The 22,299-nt window shown below is 42.6% G+C and overlaps 2 protein-coding genes across 3 annotated transcripts in view; one reads left to right on the forward strand and one right to left on the reverse strand.

Moving 5' to 3' along the window:
- LOC124327115 (orexin/Hypocretin receptor type 1-like) lies at window positions 1-16,605 on the reverse strand. Of its 2 annotated transcripts, none has more exons than XM_046786005.1 (6): window positions 15,960-16,603; window positions 8,222-8,369; window positions 7,008-7,283; window positions 5,433-5,670; window positions 5,092-5,204; window positions 1-854 (listed from the first exon to the last, which is right to left on the reverse strand). In XM_046786005.1, the coding sequence occupies exons 1-6, from the start codon at window positions 16,380-16,382 to the stop codon at window positions 499-501; spliced, it is 1,554 nt and encodes a 517-aa protein (XP_046641961.1). In that variant the 5' UTR covers window positions 16,383-16,603; the 3' UTR covers window positions 1-498. The 2 variants fall into 2 exon arrangements, with proteins under 2 accessions (XP_046641961.1, XP_046641963.1); XM_046786007.1 differs by lacking the exon at window positions 1-854 and adding an exon at window positions 892-3,763 and having other exon boundaries at window positions 15,960-16,605.
- LOC124327050 (SET and MYND domain-containing protein 4-like) overlaps window positions 10,955-22,299 on the forward strand; it is a 21,838-nt gene continuing 10,493 nt past the window's right edge. The window contains exons 1-2 of the mRNA XM_046785890.1: window positions 10,955-11,122; window positions 11,462-11,669. The gene's annotated coding sequence lies outside the window, so the exon portion shown is untranslated. The remainder of the gene's footprint in view (window positions 11,123-11,461; window positions 11,670-22,299) is intronic.

Raw genomic sequence — 22,299 nt, forward strand, 5'->3', positions numbered from 1 at the left:
GAATGTATATACGTGTATATTTATTGTAATGCCAATTGACTCGTACAACTGTGAATGGTTAAACGGAAAATAACAATTAACGGTGGAGCCCTTGGCACTTGGTGTTGACTGCTGCCCTTATATAGGTCAACAGTTGCCGCTGGCCTGGCCAATAAATTTGATGGCAAACTAATATTGTCGAGTGCTCTCGGGGTTGAATCAAATGAGAGTATAATAACTCAACAGGCCGTATATTGCCTACACACAGCGTTTGTTATAATAATAAAAAAAACATCGCAAACAATTATTTAATAAAGACATCGAGACGTCGATTGGAACGGGAGATATAAGTATGGACGATTAAAAAGGTAGAACACGGCAAATATAAAAGAGAGAAGGGCTAACTTTTGACTCGTCAATAATGAATAATATAATAACGGCATCGCTGTGGCTGGTCGTCTAGCTAATTATAATCCCGTCCTATTCACAGAAAATGTCTCCAAAACAAAAGGGATATAACTACTCGTCAACTGTGCTGACGTGGGTGTAGGCCGAGGAGTTCATCGTGCAAAGTAAAATAGTCTCGGCTTCCGATGGCGTCGATCCGTTTTTGCCGCTTTTGAAAATGGGCGAACTGTTGCCGCTTTTGGTCGACGATCTCCTCGGCTGCTGGCTGCTGCTGCCGCCAAACAATCCCAACTGCTGCGCTGACTGTCTCTGCTGCTGGTGCTGCTGTTTGGGCGTCCGCGTCAAACTGGTGACGACGCTGGGCGAGGGACTCAAATTGTGAGTCGTCCGATTCTGTCGGCGCCGACGTCCGTCCTCATCGGCCGAGCAGCATTTCATGGCAATGCCGAATTCTCGACGGAATTTCTCTTTTGGGGGCATACGGAAATGGAACCAACCAAAAAGAAAAACCAAACCGAAAAAGGAAAAAAAACAAAAACAAAAAATCGAAAAAATCAAACGAAAAAAAAAAGGAACTTTTATAACATTTACAATAGGTCTGAGATTCACTGCTGAGATAGTAGCTGACATTTTTTTTTTGAAAGGAGAAAGAATGTTCAGGTTCACTGACACACACACGGTTCCAAGAACTAGACGCAGACCAATACGGCAATAAAATCCGTTAGGAACTTTATTCCAGTGGCGACGACCGTGACTATTTTGTCGCTTTCATTCAAGAACATAGAAACATTTTCATAAATTTTGAATTTGAGAATTTTAAATTTAAAAAGTGCTGAGAAATGTGCCGATGTTACCGAATTAACTCTTTTCTGCTGAGATCAGGTCTCAGAATTTCTTATTAAATATTTCAAATGATACAGTTGAGATCGCCATTAATTGTTAATATGGAAATTCTGCTTTAAACGATTATTCTTTCCTGGTTTTTGACGTTCTCTGCTATACGAATGCTGGATGTCAAAAAGGAGGGTCCCTATTTAATACAATATGCCCTAGCAGTTTAGCCAGTAGCAATGAAAACTAGTCTGCTGTTTTTTTGTTTTGTTTTTTTTGTCGTGGAAATTTGAATTAGCGCGGGGCGGGATTAATGGACCGCAATCTAGCAAAATAGAAATGTTATTCATTGTTATTATAGCAGGACATATGTGTGTGATCATGTTATGTGGTGAGGTAAGTGAGCGATGCCGTGTACAGGATGATGGAGAATGCATTAATTGAAATCAATAGAGAGAAATAACTCGTTAAACGTGTATTTTTTTGTTGTTGAAAAGAATTCCGCACCGGTTTTGGTTTTGTTAAATATCGTCGGACAGGTTTTCTTTATTGGCTTTCATATGTCTTTGGCTTTGGCGTTTTTTGGTTTCTTTTTTTTATTTTGACAAATATGTATATAGTGTTAGGAAACAACCAGCAGGGGAGGTTGGAATGATAGTGGGTGGTGGGAGAAAAGAAATAAAAGAAACGGGAGGGATTAAAACAAAAACAGAACATGAAAAGCCAAAAGTGAGCGTGAGCGCTATTACAATGCTCGGGTTATATATGTATTTATAGTTTACACACATGGTATGGGAATAAGGAAATGATGTGATAACGCCGGGTTAATTAATTGAAAAAAAGTGATGGAATGAGGTTAGAGAGTGTGTGATGTGTGGCGTGGATGGAACAACACCGGACAAAAAGCATGCAACCACCAGTAATATCAAAGAGATGAAGAACAAATGAACAGCAATAAACAACTGGATTCCTCTGGGGCTCTTAACGTTACTACTGGGTTAATATCATTAGCCAAAAAATGGTTTGCAACAGAACTTTTTGTCCTGAGGAAAAAAAAAAAACGAAATGATGTAATAATTAGCTTAATTAATCGATACCCTTTACATCTTTTGAAAATTTCTGAATGCGGGAGAAGATGATTGGCCGTGAAAGATTTTGATTTGCGAACGACTAATAAAGAGAATAACTGAATATATATGATATGCTGGACACGATTCATGAGATCGGATGTGATAACGATATCATAGCGCATATCTACAAATTTTCTTTGTCCTCGATTGGTTGGATCGAAAATGGTTGTCGCAAAATAAATTCCGAATTCATTTGTGCACCGATAAATCAATAATTAGCGGCGATACAGTTTAAGCGTATCGATACAAAAGTGTGAGAGTGGGTGATAAACAAAATCAAACATGAATCACACGATCGTGTTGATGGGTTTCAAATTTAAATAAGCCACCGAGGGAATGTTGAAAACTCTCATCATTTTACATTTTTTTCTGAGTTTTTCTGAGTTTTTCTGATTGGAAATTAAATCCCAAAGCGTTTGATGAGTTTCTACGTTCAATCTCGGGTGGGCCGGCAGTGAGTGATTTTGGGATAACCTTTAATATAGTCGCCGGTCTATATTCTTTATAACATGACTAGTATTATACACTGAGCCAATGGAAAATGTCCCCTAGACCCTCCAAATGATAATAATCCCCATCACTTTGTCGTCACAACAAAATCATCATTCTCGCCATTTTATCGGAGACGCTATGGCAGCAGAAGAGACTTTGTCGACTTTTCCACCGAACACAAAAGAGAGTTTACACACCATTTATCTGATTGATGGATATATACTCCATCCACCTCTATACGGAAATGTATATAGTATACAATGATCCAACGAGTTGTCCCAACTTGCGACCTCCCCCTTGGCTATTTCGCCTAGCACTTCCTTATACAATATTCCTTAAACGTGACGAACTAATCAACGAGATGGATTCGAGCCGTTCAACTGGAGATAAAAAGAAAAAGAGAAAACAAATCAAATAAACCAAACGTAATTGTAAAAAAATTAAAAAGAACTTCATTATAGGGGGTACTAAGATGAGACGGGGGTCGAATCAACTTGGCGGTAGATTTGAAATGATATAGTGAAAATCATAGGCAATCAGGGGATGGTATGGTGGTGGTGGTGACGATGAATTTGCTTTTTACGTGGTTGAGGTGAGCGTTCTGATGGAGCGTGCGGTAGGGTGATTGGAGCGGCATTGTCTGAGCGGATAGCAGGCGGCGGCCGACGGTGGCGGCACGTTGCTGGCCATCAGCCGGTCGGTGGCGACGGCAGTCGAGGCCGGCGCCGTCGAAGCCAGCGCCGCTGCGAAAGCCGTCGCCCCGGTCGGCACGCGGACGACCGCGACCATGGACTGATTCAGCCGAGTTCCGCCAGCGCCGCACATGGACACGGAACTACGGCTGCGTCCCCCGCCGGGCAGGTGGTCAGTCAGCCAGCGACAACGGCAGCGAAACGTGCGCCGAAACTCCTTACGAAACTTGCCTAAGTATATGAGACACACACAACACACACATGTCACGTACAAGTGCAAAAATGCAAGATTTTCTCTTTTTTCTTTTTTTTTTTCAATCAAAATAAGAAATAAGCTCGTCAAATAACACACGACACACAGCACACATACAGGAGAGGACGTGTGCCTATATTTGCAAACTAGCCCTGTATAATTATTTTATTTTTTGTACTTGTCCCAATTTTTGTTACGCGTGTGTCTGAAAAGAAGTAACCTGGTGCCATATTGATGGACGCAATCCGAGTGCGCATGTCGGGCGACATCGACCTTTCGTTATACGCAGGTTGGTATGTATGTGATTATGGTGCGCTTACGTAACGCCCTGCAGGGGTTTGGACGCAACTTATTTCGCTTTCGGGACTCGTCGAAAGATGGCAACACTTTTTGGTTGCATCAAGAATTGAAAGCGCTAAACAATTATTTTGCGCTTTTTTTGAAGTCCTGTATAAAATACCTGTGTCACCGATTGACGCACACCTTCAAAAACCATAATACCGATGAAATGTTGTTTACAATCGATTGTGAGAAACAAATGGAAAATTCTGGCGAATGTCGCTATCTTCTCCTATTTTCTAGATCCGATTATTAGATTCGATTGGAAGGCAGAAAGAAAAACGAACCAACAATCTTTGTTAAAAGCTGACGAAAATGACAGACAAATCTGATTTCTTTTGACACGTTATACGGAGCAGCAGCCTCTATCTCTGGTATAGCCCAGTCGCATCCGTTATATAGGCGGATATTGGGGCGTGTGCATCACTCCCAATAGCGCGTTGCAACCGTTGGGCTAGAAGCCAAGTTCTTTTACGGCGATGGAAAAAAAAGAAGCCACTCGTTTTGTTTGGAATTTTCCTGGAGAATAAAGACGTCAGAGAAGAAGAGTACGCGCACGTATATAGCCCAGCAGTATATATAGTAGACCTTTCTTTTCTTTTTTATTACAGCACGCAGTGTTCTTCCTTCTCATAATCGAATTTCGTCTGTCCGCGTGTGTGTATAAACTATACAAGTTTGTTGTAACTTGGAAAACAGCAGCGATCAACCAGTCGTCGCCTATACAATACTACCAAAAGTCTAGATTCTACCACCACAGTCTCGGCTGCTGCTGGGCGGTTGCTGCAATTATTATACCCGTCAGACACAATCCTCTGCGGGGCGTTCATCATTGGTCGGAAACTTTTGTTTGGGTGCATATCACAAGGAGTGGGGGGGGGGGGATGCAAAGTTGCGCAGCTACCAGTGGAGTATGTATAGATTTTGGGTCTATATTTATACGAAAGTGTTGGCCTTTGTTACTTACCGCTCATGAAGTTGTAAATGACGGGGTTGATGGCGCTGTTGAAATAGCAGAGCCAGTGGGAGACGAGGGCGGCCGCCACCGTGTAATCATTTTGCGTCAATTTGATTGTGTATCTGCTCTCCCACGTATGTATGTGCCAATGTCCAAATCACATAATCAAGAGAGAGAGAGAGAGAGAGAACTTTCAAATACTGCGCAACGTCTAGCCGTGAATTAATTAAGATAATTGAGTGGCGTAATATTAACGCGGGGAATGCCCCCGCAGCCGTCATAATTATACCAATCATTTACCAAGAATGTGCGCTCGTATATAATTGTAATATGGCACATCACTCACTCACCTGAGAATGCTGACTAGATGAACGGGGAAATAGCAGACGGCGAAGACGATGACGACAACGACCAACATCTTGGCCGCTTTCCTCCTGGAACGCAATTGCAATTCGATCGAAGCGTTGGAATTGACGGTGAGCATATCCTTGTTGCTGCTGGCACCACCGGCACCGTTGCCGCCGTTGCCTCCATGGTGGCCGTGGTGGTGGTGATGATTGTTGCTCGGTTGCTTGGGGAAGAGACGAACTGTGCGGCAACATATTGCCCAGCAAAGAAAAAAGAAAAAAAAAAAAAGACAAGAGCGCAATAACGGTCAATTTCCGGGTTTTAATATAAAACAGCAGAAGGCCCATTTCGGTGGCGATCAAATGTTATATCACATACGTTTGTGTCCACCCATAAACATTCCTCTTGATATAAATAAATATCTACACCCATCCATTGGCGATTTCATTTCAAGAGGGAGAAGCTTCTTTGTGTTCAAAGTGTTTCTTATTAACTTAATTCAAATATTCCCGCGTCGTCTTCTCAGGGAGATATATTTAATGAATTCGAATACAACAATGAGGGCGGTGGCCCCTATTTGGGTGTGATATGTCGCCCACTCAACGGTCGTTCATCATCTTCGAATACGTGATGGGGGACGATCGGCTCATCTATCATCGCCTCGGCGATTGTCGAATGCCGAAAACTCTCCGCTGTGCTGTTTGTACACTCGCTGTCAGCCCACACGGGTTAATCTCAGCAACTCTCGCTGCTGTCGACCAACACTAGTGGTGACCATTAAAAAGTATAAAGGGAGAGAAAAGAAGACGCTCGGACCCTAAACGACACCATCATTCATTCGGCGCGGGCACTAATCCCGTCTGTGGCGCCAGCGGAGGCGTCGTAATCTACGGTCGAGTGATGGTGTATAATGCATTTCCAAAGCCCCTCTTGTCCGTTTGCTGCCCTCGTCATCTCTTTCTTCGACACGGACCGAAATAGAATCGAATGCGTAAGCAGAGAAAGTATCCGTAATCCAATCAAAATGAAATAACCCAGTTTTCATAGATTTAGGATCAAGTTGTTTACTACGCGGCAAATCGTTGCCTTCTTCTAATTTTTCTTGGAAAAGCCCAGAGGGAAGCGAAATAGTTTACATTGCAAATCGAATTGCACACAGCAAATGCTAATATTTCTATCCGATTTGGTAAATCGATGGCGATGATAACGCACGATTAGGTTGAAAACGTATAATAACCCAATTTTCTTCACGGGAACTTGTTTTGTTTTGTTTAGAGTTCAACGAAAATAAATAAAATGATGAGATTTTGTCATCTAAGAAAACATTAAACACATTCGAGACTAAAAGAAAACGAGAATTTTAGTTTAACAGTTTTTTCTTTTCTGTTTACGTTGTCTGGCGCCAAGAACAACATGGCCATTTTTTTAAAAAAGCTAGACGATGAGACAACAAACATTAATAACTAGATTCCACCAAATTTTAATCTAATATCTACCGAAAATTGGAACGAAGAAAAAAAAAGAAATGGATGCGCAGATAATTAAAATGCGGACGTCTAATTAATTCTTACACTAACCTGTTGTGCTGTTGTGATCGTCTGTGCTGTCGCCCGTGTTGGAACGGTTGCCGCCGGTGATGGCCAGCCGGGCCGAGCGCCACAAGACCCTGGCAATCTGGTAATAAGTGACGGAGATGAATAGGAGCGGCAGAGCGTAGAGCAGAGCGAATTTGACCAGCTGGCTGTAAAGGTCCGTCTCGTCATCCCAGCTCGGTTGACACTGTGTGAAATACACGGTGCTAATCGACAGGTTGCGCCCTTGCCGAGTTTCCAGCACCACCAATTCAGGGATATCTTTATAGAAAGGTATATAACAGAAAATTTAATCACATTCGTATATAGTTGCTTTTTATAATCGTTAGTGTGTCGTTAGAACGTCTGGTGGGAAAACCACGCAATAAATTTCCCTATCGTTTCTCCCCCAAAAATGGCAATGGATTACACATTTGATTGCAATTCCTCTCGGGTCGAATGTAGTGCAATCTTCAAAAAAATTTGATGATACGATGCATCATACACGGAAAGAATGCCCAGCCATATTTCTTCAGTCAGGAATTTGATTGGGAAACACACAACATCCGCCGGAATGCTTTCTAACGGAATCATGTTTAGTGTGCACGTTAAAAACGAGTTATACTACTACTACTTCTACATTCGAGCTGAAGAAAAAAGCTGAACAATAGTTTGTTTTCTTCGCGTGACGGCAGCGCCAGCCAGCAACAACTCTGAAGTAGCACGCGCATTTTATTCCCAGCCAAAAGGGAAGAAAAGAAAAGAAAAAAAACGAACGAACTCGAAAAAAAAAGAGGAGAGTATTATTGAAATTGTCAATTCCAGTAATACCCTCCTCGTATTTGCCTTCCTATGCCACTTAAGACTCTGGTGAAAGGGTCCCCTTTGGAATTCCAGGAGGTTCATGCTATACCAAAAGGAAATAGGACAACAAAATGGCTGGCTAGATAGCGAAATCCCCCCGGCGAGAGAAGAGTAATTGCTTCAAAAAAAAAGTTCCTTTTCGCAGTGACTCAATTCGCCGTGTGTAAAGTGAAACTCTACCAGTGTCACTGAATGTCAAGACGCGTTCGTCTCCGCCCTCACGCGTGAATCGTCGCTCTCCTCTGCTGTGACGTACAAGTCAAAATAAGGTGAGCTGCGCCAATGATTGGCAAAATATACCCCTTCGACGACGTCACATAAATATATAAGACGCGGTTTCTTTTGAAATCTATTACCTATGAGCAGCGAGATGATCCAAATAGCGGCGATGGCGGTTTTGGCACGTCCGATTGTTGACCGGAACTTGAGTGGGTGGCATATGGCGTACCAGCGGTCCACCGAGATGAAAGTCAGCGTCAATACCGAGACGGATACCGAAACGGTCTGTGTCAAATGCAAAATAGAATAATGTCTATAACTTATTTTTAGAAATGACACACATTATTATGACGTCCATTTCTCATCTTGGCAAAAATCAATTTCTATCATTAGTTTCTGGAAATAGCAGTAAAGCTATTACTCTGTACGAACAAACGCCGATGGCAACTCATTTGGTAGCTGCTGGTCTTCAATGTAATCAGTCAATACGACATTCGGTTTTGTATGTACTATACGCGCGCATATTGTTTACTCAGCGTGAGCTGAACTTGTATTATTATTATTCCTCGATATTCTCCGTTGGCAATGGTTGTGCGACAAACCGTGTTTCCGCTTCAATGGACTCGCACGCCAAATGACTTTTCTCTCTGTTTAATGCAGTGGAAAAAAGTATCAAAAAATAATGACGTATTCTTTTTTGATGCTGCGGAAAAATAAACCAAACAGACGATTTATGGGAGACCAAAAAGCAAAACAAAACAAAATACATCATTTCATATCTGTACGTATATAGCCTAATAGGTTGATTTGGGTTTCTCGGAACCTTGTCCTGTATCTCAGCGTATAAGTAGAGATCTGTGGCCTGTTTGATGGCAATCTCGAAAAGGACTTGAGATAAAGGACCAATAAACCAGAAATTGATTTTGGGTTGCACACGGAACACAACGTCGCGGATGATGTTGGCCATCTGCGATTCAATATGTCGAGTGCATTGGCTTTCTAGAGAAGCGAATTGCAGCTGGATCTATCAGATAGATGGAACAGGGCGCTGGGATCAATGTGCTGCTGATGGGCGAGAAAACAATGTCTGTGGCAGAGTAGATATACTAGAGAGTAAACGACGACAGAGATGGAAAAAGGGACGAAAAATGTTGTGTGTCGAAACTGAATCGTGACTGCGGGTATTAACGGAGAAAAATGGCAGCTATATCGGACGTGGCGGTGGAGTCTTATTGGACATTCAGACCGGAAAGCCTTGAATGAAAAAGAGAAAAAAAAAGGTCCTCGACTTCGTCAAGAGTTATTCTGCATCGTTGTTATTAGCTAGTCAAAGCACGTTTCTCATCAGGGCCGGCTCGATGCGCCTGACTAAAAGCGCGAGAATAAAAGTCAAATTTGAAGAAACCCAACGGATATTGCACCATGCAAGTCAGAGGAACACGACATCGTTCCAGCTCCTCATAATGGTTTCCCTCTTGGCTGTATTGAACTTTTTTAATTCTCTCTTTCTCCATGTTAAGTTTTATTTTTCCCCTTTGGCCACTAAAGGTTTTGTTTTTCTTCTCCATCCAAGAAACTCATCCGGCGGAACCGCGAGGGCCGTATGGTCGCTAAAGATAAAGTCTAATATTTTCTCTGATTTACGGACGCGTACGCTGATAGGATTCCTTCCGGACAATGACGTGAGGTGGCAAAAAGAAAAAAGAAAATTGATTCGCCAGAAAGTGGAAGTTCGTCCGGCCAAGTTTTCAATCAAGTGGGGACTGATATTTAATGAATGACAGCCGACTTTGTTGGGACAGACCCCGGAAGAAACACGCTCGGAAGGACAAAGAGTAGACTACGTTCCATCATGATCAGCATCATCAAAACCCTCCCAGCAGTTCTGTGGAATCGATGGTATAAAGTTGGACAAGCCATGGACAGCCATGGAAAGACGAAGACAATACAAGTAAGGGTCCCGTTCTTGGCTGACAGCTCATGGCAATGTAGCAATTCTCGTTTATTTTTAGGTCCATCACATGATCGTGTTACTAGACGGAGTTAAAAAATTATACGCAGGTTAAAGTAAAACATTATAAATTTCGTCGTTAACAAAGGAAACATGGTATGGTAGCGATAATGCTTGCGCTAATAAATCACCCTTCAACTGAAAGGTAAAGTAGATATATACAATACGTGTGTCTACATCAATAAACTTGACGGTTAATGACGACCGCATTGAGTATTTTATGCTAGAGGTGTGGAACAAGTTATTTCTTCCTCTGTTGTTTTGGTTTTAGTTATTTTGTTTATCATTTTCTTTTATTGCGCTTATAAATTGCTGGCCATGTCACGGCTTTCGGCGGAATCGGGCATCGCATTAAGAGAGCTTTATCTGATGGGGCTCTAGCAAATGGGCTCCACCACGCTACTGAAAAGACTGCACGGCCATTGCTGTGTGTACGTTACTCTCTCGTGTTTACGCGCCGACCTCAAAATCCCGCGGCTTAAATGGACCCGATAAGCTCAACTGGAATGACGTGGCTTAACGGATCCTCCTGTGGACCGCTGTCTGTCATTGTTATACAGTCATATTATGTTTGTAAAACATGATTCCCAGTTGGAGGGACTTATTTTGGTGGTTTCAGTCTTAAAGTTATTATCTCCTGGTTTCTTACAAATTTTTTTCTTTTATCTTGAGTTCTTGACTGTGGTTGGGGACTCAGTTTAACAGACGAACTATTAATTAGATATTATCAAATAGATGTCCGATTTTTAAGAATTTCTATCGATATCTTAATCATGAATAATTAGAAGATTAGTGTCGTCTGCTCATCTGATCTGTCTCACAGTTTCCATTTTCAAGAAGACAAAGAGACAAAGTTCCAGATTAGGTAAGAAAACATAACGATCACATTATTGGAAAAAGTACAGGAGGCTGTACGAAAAATAGCCCAACAAATAAAACTACATTAAAAGTGGTCGTCAACTCGTCAACTCGGATGGCGTTTCTTCGAGAGAATTAGCTGAAAAGACACTCCATGCTGTATTGGCGGGTAAATAGAACTAATAATACAAACAGAATGATCATGGGAGCTTGAATAGACGAGTTTAACCTATTTCAAATTTGTGAAATGCTGCATTTATCATTTAAGCCCCCCTGTCAATGCATGGCAGTTTGTTTGCACTATGCAACCTTATATTTCCTTTGTGCAGGTTTTAAAGCACGAGCAAGCCATCACTACCACAAGATATGAAAAATGTAGTGGATTGAGTGTAAACCTTGAATTCTCTGGTTTATTGACAATCAGTGTTACCCACTGTCTCATTTTCAACTCTTCTATGCTTGTTGTTTCTGTTAATATTTTCGTAACCAATTTTAATTATTTGTTTAGGTGTAAACAGCATCCGATTTGTTTGGAGAATCTGCCGATATAGGTCGAGGTACGGATCCCTTCTTCTTCTTTCTTTAAATGTCTTCGTGTACACCCATGTGAGTACGTGGGTGTATTCACGAGGACGTCCCTTTCCCCATCTCGCCTGGTGGATTATTCTTCAGATGGAACACATGCGGATGCCTGGCTGTATTTCCCAGGCTTAAAGGTAGGAAAAATCTATCTTGATTCTTCCTTATGACTATTTGGTGGCGTAGATCATAAATCGTGACATAGTACGGAGCACGATTATTCTTGAGCTAAGCGCTTTTAACTGGAATTGTTTTCTCGATTGTTTCTGTCGATTCTCGATTTTTATTTTCGATTTGTCTACTGTTTTGCTCGATTTCCCGATTTCGGTTTTTTTTTAACTTGAAGTAAGGGTTCGTTAAATAACCCCCATTTGTGGAACGACTGCAGATCAGGCTTGTTTTGTACCTCACAACTTTGTCTGTAAGTGTTCAAATTTGAAAATATTTTAATTTTAAACACTTCAAGCAAAGTCCAACGGAACTAGAAAACTTTTTGACGAAGAGGGACCTGCCACCACACCGGCACTTCCTCGTACACGTAAAAACCTGTTTTTTTTTTTTTCATGAGGACGTGTGATTCATTTTTAACATTTTGCGTACAACATTGGCCACCGTTTATGCGCCGCATAAATAATTCAAAACGAAAATATTCAATGAAGGAAAAGAAAAAAAAAATTGTGCTGCAGCCAAGGTTGAATGGATCATATTTATCGGTCACACTATAACCTTTACATGGCAGTAGCAGCTATATAAGTGTCTGAATTCCAAAAACAAGGCGAAAAAAATTGGGGACGTGGAGTACGTGCAGTGAGAAACGATAGACTGGGTGAAAAGAGAGCCGACAATGGAGTTTGCACTCATCGATACATGACACTTTCCCTTCGATCCCGCATTATTATGCAAGTGGCTTTATTTGACCAGAAGTCGTGCGCAGACAACGCGTCCTTTTGTGTCTGGCAACGCGTTTTGTTCTTTTTCGACTATATTCGCCCAAATGCGCAAAGGCCAGTATACGTAAAGTTTCGCTCAACAAATTCAATTCGATTAAAAGTTATTCAGAATTGAATGACTGCATGCAAGTTATTGCCATGCCTTTCTTCTTCTTCTTCTCCGAGAAATGTTTCTTATCTCCTTCTGACAGCAGCATTTGGCAAAGAGAAAGTCTCCTTCGAGTTACTGGGACTGCCGAGTGTATAGAGAAGTAACTTTGTTTCACTTTGAATTTCTGTAATTTTCATAAGTCTCTTTCGACTTGCCTGGTAAAAACTTTTTTTTCTGGCCCGTAGAGAATTCAAATCGTCTGACAATACTGTTTTGACAATAGTGCGAAGGCTCTGTTGAAATTGTGAAACGAACTCTATGCCCATTTTGCTTCGCTTCATATATTGCTTTGAACCCCAAAGTTTTCTTCTTTTCCTTCTTCTTTCTTTCGTTCTTTGGCACTGTCAGCTGTTTCCAATGTCCAGCATCATTGGCAGGTCCAACAGCAAATTTCTTTATAAAGGAAGATCGTTGGACCGACGTGACAAACAGTGGGGGCCGCTATCTTGTTTGCAGATAGACTACAGAGAAATCATTCAGCCAAGTGGCGAGTTCCCACTGGGAAAGTCAACGATATCTTGCGATGCTGCGTGTGCGTGTGTGTTTTATTACGGCCGATCTGATCTTGCACCAGCCAAGGGCGTACTGGCGTTTCTCTGTATAAAAGATCAATGCGAGTAATTGTCACCGAGAATCGGCAGCACCAGATGGTGTGGGAAAATCGCGACCGTCAACCTATATTTGGACATCTCGGGGACATCCCAAATACTTTCGCAAATCGCGCGGATGAATCGATGCTGCGCTGCCCATTATTGGCGGGAAAATCTCGATAAGCATAAACTTGTATATGCGTAGCAGCACTAGATACTCCCGACATCGAGTTAGATTTTCTCTTAGCGCATATGCGGTCCCACCATTCCTTTCATTTGTGTGCCATTTGATTGGTGAGAGAGAGAGAAAGGTCATTCAGGATTTTTGCTACAGAGCGAAGATAGGGAGATAACTCGTATGCGAATACTACACAGGACCAAGAATGTAAATGGAATAGAGTGAATTGCCAGGGAACGGTTATGACACATGCGTACCACTGTTGCAAAGTCCCATCTTGGCTTTTTTTTTATCGCGGTACTCGGAACTCGGTGGAGAAATGACTGGAAATGCCAAGATTTGCCGTATACAGAAAAGTAATCCACAAGTTTCGTTACAGAGGAATATATATACGTATATATATTTATCTGAAAGGCCCTGACTTCATCGTATTCAGATGGTACTCGTGAGCTCATAAGTAAACATTGAGCTGGAGTAGTTTAGATCGACAGAATAACAGTCCATGACCAATGGGACCCCCAAACTAAATATTTCTTCAGCTCTCCACACATTCCCTGGTATTTTTTCTTCTTCTCATTGAAATCGCGGCAGCATATTACAATATCCCCTCCTCTCTCTCTCTCTCTCTTGGCCAAATGGGACGACATCATGCTGATAACTGGGGCAGCCATATTATCAATCACGTCAGTGAATATATCCTTCTTCCTTCCAGCCACTTCTTGGAGATATATCGCCCTTATTCACTCTCCCAATCCAATCCAATCCTCTATATAACCTTTGCTAGGGGGTCTATTCAGCTTGGCAGGGCGCGTATATATTACTTTTCGTTCACAGATGTTTTCTATTGCTCGAGTGTGATTATTTGGACTGGCTATGGAGCTAATACGCTGTTTGTTATTCCAAGTCTTTCGGGGAAACTCGAAACTCTGTTTTTCTTTTTGTAGCGTGACACACCAATGTTGAGTTGATACAGTAATAAAGTTGGCTGACAGTCGCACTTGGTAATGGGGGAAAATGGAGGGGAAAATCGGTCGTCATGTCAACGAGCCCAATCAGCTTTAGTCACGATTTTCTGAGAGACGCGCAGACCTATTTGAGCTTACAAGTCTATATAGAAGTAAGACATAAGATGACAGATAGGCGGGCGATTGAAAGCCAGGTTGCAATTAAAGAAAGAACGTGATCGGATTGAGCTAGTAAAGAGTTGTTCATCTTCTTACGTCTGATGTAGTCAAAGACTGAAAAGTACAACACATGTATGTACTACTCGTCTAAAAGGAACGGGTGGGCTATAATTCAATTAGGGTAACGGGGAAAGAAAAAAATCATTTAGATTACAGCCGGGGATCGTAGTTGGTAGATTTACATTTACACGATGACGAATTCTCTTGTATAGGCAAACTACTCGAGCTGCCAAGTTGACTCGCGAATAAATGTCGTAATAAAAATGCCCATTTTATTATTTGGCAGCGCAACACTGATGCAGAACGTGGGCAGCAGCAGGGGCTGTTCATTCAAGTTGAAATGAAAGTTGTCTATACGGAATCGTTGGAATTCTTCGCCGGCGATCGAACGGTCATCATTTGAGTGACCCACTGACCGCGCGTCGAGATTGTTACGTCGACGGTGGCGTGTTCAATCTCGTTAGTGTGTAGCTTACTATACGGTGGCCTCGATCAACCGACAGGAAATCGACTTGACCGTCTTTTGATTAGACAGAGTAGCTGACTACGGTACGGTAGAACCGTGAATATATCGGGGACTCCTCCAGCCGTGGCCGTTGGTGTCGACGCAATTACAGCGTCGTAGCGTAGCTCTCGGTGTTGTGATGTGCGGTAGCAGCAGCAGCAGCAGTCGGCGCGTTCAGCCGTGCGGTGAAAATGAAGAAGATCAGCCTGTCAGCCGGAGCGGCGATCCCACCAAGCTGAGCGCCTTTTGATAACAAAACCACGTCCTTCTCGTCTTCAGGAAGGGAAAACCGGATGAGGTTGTGCGGATGCTGGGGGGGGGGGGGGGATGGACGAGGAAAGAGCGATATGATTGTTGTGTTATACTATGGTGTCGCTGACCGACAGGATTCAACGTAGGGTTCTGTTCACTGGAATAACATGCCCTGTCACAAAACCTATCTGTAATAAACATCTAACATGGGCCGGCCAAGAAACTAGTTTGGCTTCTATTGCACCGACCCCCTATGTACGAATTGCGTCTATTTTACAAGTTATGCAATAGTAGGTACTCGGATAAATATTTACTCCCGCTCTTCGTGGCCACTGCTTTATAGTAGGACGGCGCTCTATTCGATACAAGCCGTTCAAAAACAGGCTGGGAATTCGAAGGTCGTTAAATGCGTGTAGTTCACGCTTGTATATCACTTTCAAGGGCTTTTCTAAATGTAGCCGTTTGACGTGGGGCGATTCGAAACCAATTGAGCGAATTTGTCTGCACTTGTTGTTTGGCTTCGACTCGCCAACTAATAATCGACTATACATTTTATCTTATGGAAATTGAAAGGCTTAGCGATTAATTAACAGCTAGTTGAAGTTTTTTGTTTTTACCTGAAAGTATGGGATGATTTTACAGAGGGTGCTGCCCATGAACCAAGTCTCGGTGATGTCCCACAAGACGGTCGGAGGCAGGCAGAGGAATATGACGAGAAAATCGGCGATGGCCAAATTGACGATGAACATATTGGTGACGGTTCGCATCGTGTGATTGCGGTAGACAGCCAGACAGACCAAGAAATTGCCGACCAGGCCGACGATAAAGACCATGCAGTGGAGGCCAATCAGAATCCACTCGTAGACGGATGGAAACATGTACGCCTCGATTCGGTCAATGTAGTCATCGTCCGTCTCGCAATAATCATTCGTGCACGTCTCATTGCGGACGAATTCAATCACGTCGGCAGTCAAGTTGGTGCAGTTCAACGTGGCGCTGCAATTCATTGGCCAGTGGCTGTCGTTGTGGAATTGTTCCATTTTGAATTTTCGGAAAAGAAACGGGCGACAAGATGATTTAAATGTCTGACGGGAAAAAATTTAATAATGCATCGCAAGGATCACTGCTGGTCAGAAAATGGGCGACACACTGTGATACAATAGAGAAGGGCGGACTCGGACTGTTTATATTGAAAACTCGGGAGAGCGTAGAGAGTGCGAATAGCTCGCTAAGAGGCTAGACTATGAACTGGAAGCCGCTGGTGACGGAGCGTCGCTATAATAGAGGCGTCCTCCCAGCCCCCGCAAACACACACACGTACAGCAAAAAAAAAAAAAAAAAAACGGACGAACGTGCGCGGTTTGTCACGGCCCCGCCTTTTCTCTCTGTTGGCTTTCCCTTATTGCTTTGTTTTATTTAATTTTTCCTTCTTTTTTTTTCTGAAATAGACAAAGTTCTTTTTTTCCGCCAATTTATTTAAAAGCTCACAACATCTTCGGCGATCAAACCCTATTTGGTGGAAAATTCAATCTGGGTAATTGGGAATTCAAATCAGCTCTAACGCGAAATTTCCTTGTTGGGAGTTTACCAGCAGCAGGGAAGGCAGTATAGTCATAATAGTTTATAAGGAGTTGTTGGATCGCTGGCTGTTTTGGTTGCCGTCCGGGGCAACTGGTTTCACAAATATGTCCTCAAATCTTTTGTTCCGAATAGAGTAGACAACATTTCTCCGTATGGCTGGGTCTGACTCGTCGTCCACCTATCTCTCTTCCATCGCTGTGGCACTCTTTTTTTTTCTTTCTCTGCCACTGTTATCACTGTCCTGTGAAACCCATAATTGAGCTAAATGTTATGCAGTGCACCACATAATACGGCGTGGTGTTATGTAGAACACCCTTTAACTGGATTCTTTGAGCAGTCACCACGCCAGTTATCCGATCCATCGCGCTTATTGTCGCGTCCTCAATAGACTAGGGTTTTTTCACGACATTTGATCAGGCTCTTTTATTTATCAAGTGTGAAGTCGTCACGATGCCCAGCTGATATTATTTTCGACGAATTCGATCGAGCTCTTTCTTTTCTTCATTTTCTGCCACCTTTTAAATTTTCCCTTCTTTTTCCCTATTCCCTTTTTTTGCCATCAGCGTCAGTCAGGGGCTGTAATTCGAGACTGGTGGTCTACACATTGCAGAGTGAATTCACAAGGGTCGTGTCGGGTGGTCAATTTCGTGCCCTTTTAGAGGCGATTGAGAGCTGGGATTGACAGAAGGGCGAGCTGCTGGGTGTACAACCTCACCGTAAAACCCAAGAAGAGCAAATAACGACGAGAGAAACTGGAAATACTGGAAATAAACGGCTGGTGGCAGTGTTTCGTTTTGAGATGTTGTCGAGTGCCTTGTCGACATCCGATAGCCGAACCCTTTCACCGCCAGATCAATACTCTTGATTGGATTGTTAGCGTAATCGTAACAACTATAACAAGACGATTTTTGGTTGGGCGTTTGCTGAACTGTTGTCTCTTTGGTTGACTTTTCCATCTCGTCGCCCATGAAATTTTTTTAGCAACAATTAACGCCTCCATGTTGAAGTCCGTATCCACTTTTGGTTCATATTAAAAGTTGTTCTTTTAGAAAATCCTGTTGTCCGATATTACTGAAATAAAGGGCTAAAGTAGGAAACAACTTCATCTCGTTCTTTGACATCGATTGGCATAGGCAGCAGAATTCGATTCTCGGATGTATGGCTCCAGGCCAGCCAATATTGTCGAATTCTTCGTAACATGTTTCTCATCTCCTCTGCTGGCGCGTCTTCATTCTTTTTTCTTTTTCTTTAAATAACAAAATAACTTCGTGAAAAGACTAAACCAACAGGGGTAGAGCGAGGGTAGCTGCCGCCTTTAATGTTCTTCGGCCGCCGATAAAATCCTATCGGGTTATGACCAAAAGAAAACGACCACCGCCGAATGCATCCCCATTCGAGGTTAGAGGGGCTCAAGGGGGGTGTGTTAATGTTTGAGAACGAGGCTTGTAACTGTTATACATGTGTAATATCAATAAATACGCGCAAGTTGGACACAAGAGTGGTCGCTAAAGTCCGAATCCCGTTGAAGTTTGTTCATCAACCCAGAGACCTTTGCAGCAGCTCAAGTGACTTGACTTCTGTTAGCTACCAACAACAATTGCTGTCGCTTGATTGATAATTGTTGATCGAACTGGACATGATTTATTGTCAGTCAGCCAGTTAGCCAGTCAGCCAACAAATCAGCTTAGAATAATTAAGTATGGAACCTGTCGGTTTAAATTTATGCATATTACGTATGCGCATCCATCTTTTGTCTCTGCCCCACATTAATTGGCGTCCACGCAAGATGCCAATTCAAAACTCCAAAAAGAGAAATAGAAATAATCGGGAAACAAAAGTTTTGGGTTCGTTTTGGGTTTTGGACTGTAATAAATGGGCGATCAAACATGTTAAGAGAAATGGAAAAAAATATGTTGTCCGCTCTGGTCGATGACGTCTGCAAAATTATCGTGAAATGACCTAGGCAGCGACCCAGATGAGCTCCTGTACAATGTTGACAACATTGTACATTAAAAGGAAAATAATGACGAATCGTGATATTCTATAACGTCAAAGATGAAGGGTGGAATAGAGGACGCTGGCCCAAATCTAAAGTTAGTTTGCAATGGCGCAAGCTATCGTCACCCAGACAACGTTATTAAGAAAAGAAGACCCAGGGAGAATTTTGTATTATTACTTTGTTCTCCTTTTCCGTCTTCTTTACAATATATAATCATAAATACAATTAGGATATACAAGGCCTTTGAGATGCTCGGTATATAGTATGTCAGTGCTCAGTGGAAAAAAGAAAATAGTGAACGAGCTGCGCTAACTGTGTGTTGTGTATATACGAACCGCTCTTACAATCTTATCAATTTCGCGCTGAAGCACACGGATTTTTAGAAAATGACTTTTTCATATCGACTTCCGAGGCTTTTGATTTTTGATTTTTTTTTTCCTTCTTCTCAGCTTACTTTTTTGGCTCAGGCAGTTTCAATTAAGTTGGCAAGGCCTCGTTTTTATTCTTCAGCACAGTAGTACCCCCCCCCCCCCCCCCCGCCGTCATATACACAACAACGGTGTGATCTGCTAGGCGCGGTTTCATTTTTCCTTCTTTTATGTGTTATACACACACATATATAAAGGACCGATGAACTGAATCAAGATGGATGGCTGGGCGTTTAGACGCGGAGAGCGAAAGGAGTTGAAGGGGCTGGCATAAGGAAACAAGAAAAATATTCTCGCCCGGAGTAAGCCACACAACTTTATCGAGCAATCAAACCTCTAGGGGTTTCTTTTTTCAACATTGGGAAGCTGCTGAGATTGAAGAGAAAAGACGTGAAAGAAAGCGGAGAGAATAGACACCGTCCTGGGAAATCTCTCAGATAGACGATTCGTTTAATTTAAAAGAAATTCGCATCATCTCTTTGTAAACGTGTCGACTGCGAAATCGGCCGGAATGGCGAGAGACACTGTTTATACTATTCCTTCACTTGCCAATTCCAACTTCTCTCACGGCTTTCACGGCTTTCACGCCCGCCTGCACACATATTTGCATTCGGACGTATCCGAGACTGTCCCGCATCGACGGCAACGTGAACGTGACTCTGGGACTCTATACACAATAAAGCAGCTGGAACTTACATATGTGCTGTTCGCCGGTATAGTAAGTGTTGTGACAATAACTTGCCCGCGATATTGTATTATTTTACTGTTGTGTGTTGCGCAGCAGCCAAAGCGACGAACATATGTTAGCCCTCGGTCCCCCGAAAGTCTGCCGGAAAAAGTGGAGTAACAATCCGTCAATAATAAGTTTGGTACTTTGACTTTACCTTTTGCCTTTCATGGGACAATAATTTGGTTTATGCGTTCTTTTCTTTTCGAACCAGCGGTAGGTAGTATAGTGCACGGCAGAGGGCGCGGGACGAGAGACAAAGTTTGGTAGAGGCTATGAGATTTTATTAGCGCCGTAACGAATCGGAGCGATTCTTAGGATATTGCTCGATCGCAAGCGATGGCTCGTGTGCCCGCACATATATAGCCGATCGAGAAGTCATTTGCAATCTGCCCTATACATCCGGTCACAATCCAAATGCACTTTTCGACGTAACGATTCGGAATTTGTCGAGTAACTTGGGACACATCGAATCACCGACTGTGATTGAAGGCACTTCTTCTTCTTGACTGCCGTCCCCATGGCGGAGACATTTACCGGAGCGGCATAACGTCACGTGGGCTCAGCAGTAGATTGAAAATCGGCATGACATCCTGTTGGTGCAGCAGGCCCCCCTCCGTATAAAAATGATATTTGTTTAGAGCTCGAAGAGCCCCTCTGGCCACTGAAGGAAAACGCATTGAATTCGTGTAGTAGCAGTGCCATTATGGCCGTCATAAAAGTCCCTACTGTACACTTGTAGACTCCGATACAAACGTACGGGCGGCGGCCGTGATGAATGGACTGTAGAGATTCGCATCGAGTTACAGATGACATTCGGATGGTTTCAATCACGACACCGTATTTTCATAGTGCCCAGGCTAGTTTTCTCTTGCTCAAAAAAGCGGAAGGATCATTCATCCATAACATCCGACAAGTATGGGCGACACAAAAGGAACAGTAGATTTATCAATCTCTGAGCTCTGGTGCGTGCTCTGTTTCGGTGGGTTCTTATCCCGATATGGAATGCAGCCAAAAAGGCTATATCTAAATCGATGTTACTCGTTTTGCGGTCTTCAAACATTGCGAGAGGATTGATTGGATAGAAGAGATGGTCGTACACGTATATACGTGCGATAGGGCTCCGTGAATGATGCACGCAGACCACCATCTATTCCAAGACTAGATTCGACTATTAGATCGACAAAAGAAAGGAATAATGATGCTGGTCAATCCAACCTTACGTACAGTACCGTGTAGCGCGTTGTTTCGCATTACAAAGGGATGAAGGAATGCTAAAAATAAAAGATTGCGGGCAGACACCATTTTCGTGCTCAACAATTACAAATTTCATTCGTACAAGTAAAAACAGTTGCTGCACTCAATTCACAACAACATCTTTGGTGATTTTGAACATGGTGATTTTTCGAAGTGAGTCGCTAGCTTTATTTCTCAAAACGAAAATGTTGATCTTTAGAGATATAAATCATGGTCTCATCCTTTATTATTTTAAAAGAGGGGAGGTTATAAAGAAATGAAAAATTTCCCGCATATCATCCGTTCGAGGCGCTTCAATAATTCATAAATTCTTTTTATCTTTTTACCGATATGTTCTAGCATCCTCCTATTGAAAAAAAAAAAAGAATTCAGAAAACTATTTTCTTATTGAAATTATATAAAGGCTTAGAGCTGACGACGACTAGCGTTTCTCTTGGATGCTATGTTGCTATGTGTTTTTCAATGCGGAATAAAAACCCAAGAAATGTGCAAAATATATAGAAGGAACATTCCTGCAACTCAATTTATACTGTATCCGAATTCTACACTAGTCAGATTTTGTACATATTGAGTTGTTAAAATCCAATCCAATATGGAAGCGCGCTGTTATCCCGTCCTGATTAAAATGTCAACAAAGGACGACTGTTGATTTCTCATTTTGCCAGTCGTTGTTTGCTCTTTGTAGTTGGGGATCCTGTTTTCGATGGTTGCATGATGGGGTGGTGCATTGTAACAATGCACCACTCCCGACAGCCGAACGGCAGCCAAAACTCTTTTCCAGTCGCCTTTATTCTCGTCTCCTAATTGAATTGACGCTTTTCAGTCGCTGATGGGGAGGAACGAATCTCAATTTTTGGTGGGCGTCGTCAGTGATTATAATCAACCTAAATAGATCAGTTGCCGGCGTATGATGGCGGTGTACCTCGAACGGGCACAACAGCTGTCATCGAGGCAACGCGCACAGT

This window comes from Daphnia pulicaria, chromosome 2, assembly GCF_021234035.1.
Source record: "Daphnia pulicaria isolate SC F1-1A chromosome 2, SC_F0-13Bv2, whole genome shotgun sequence".
NCBI lineage: Eukaryota > Metazoa > Arthropoda > Branchiopoda > Diplostraca > Daphniidae > Daphnia > Daphnia pulicaria.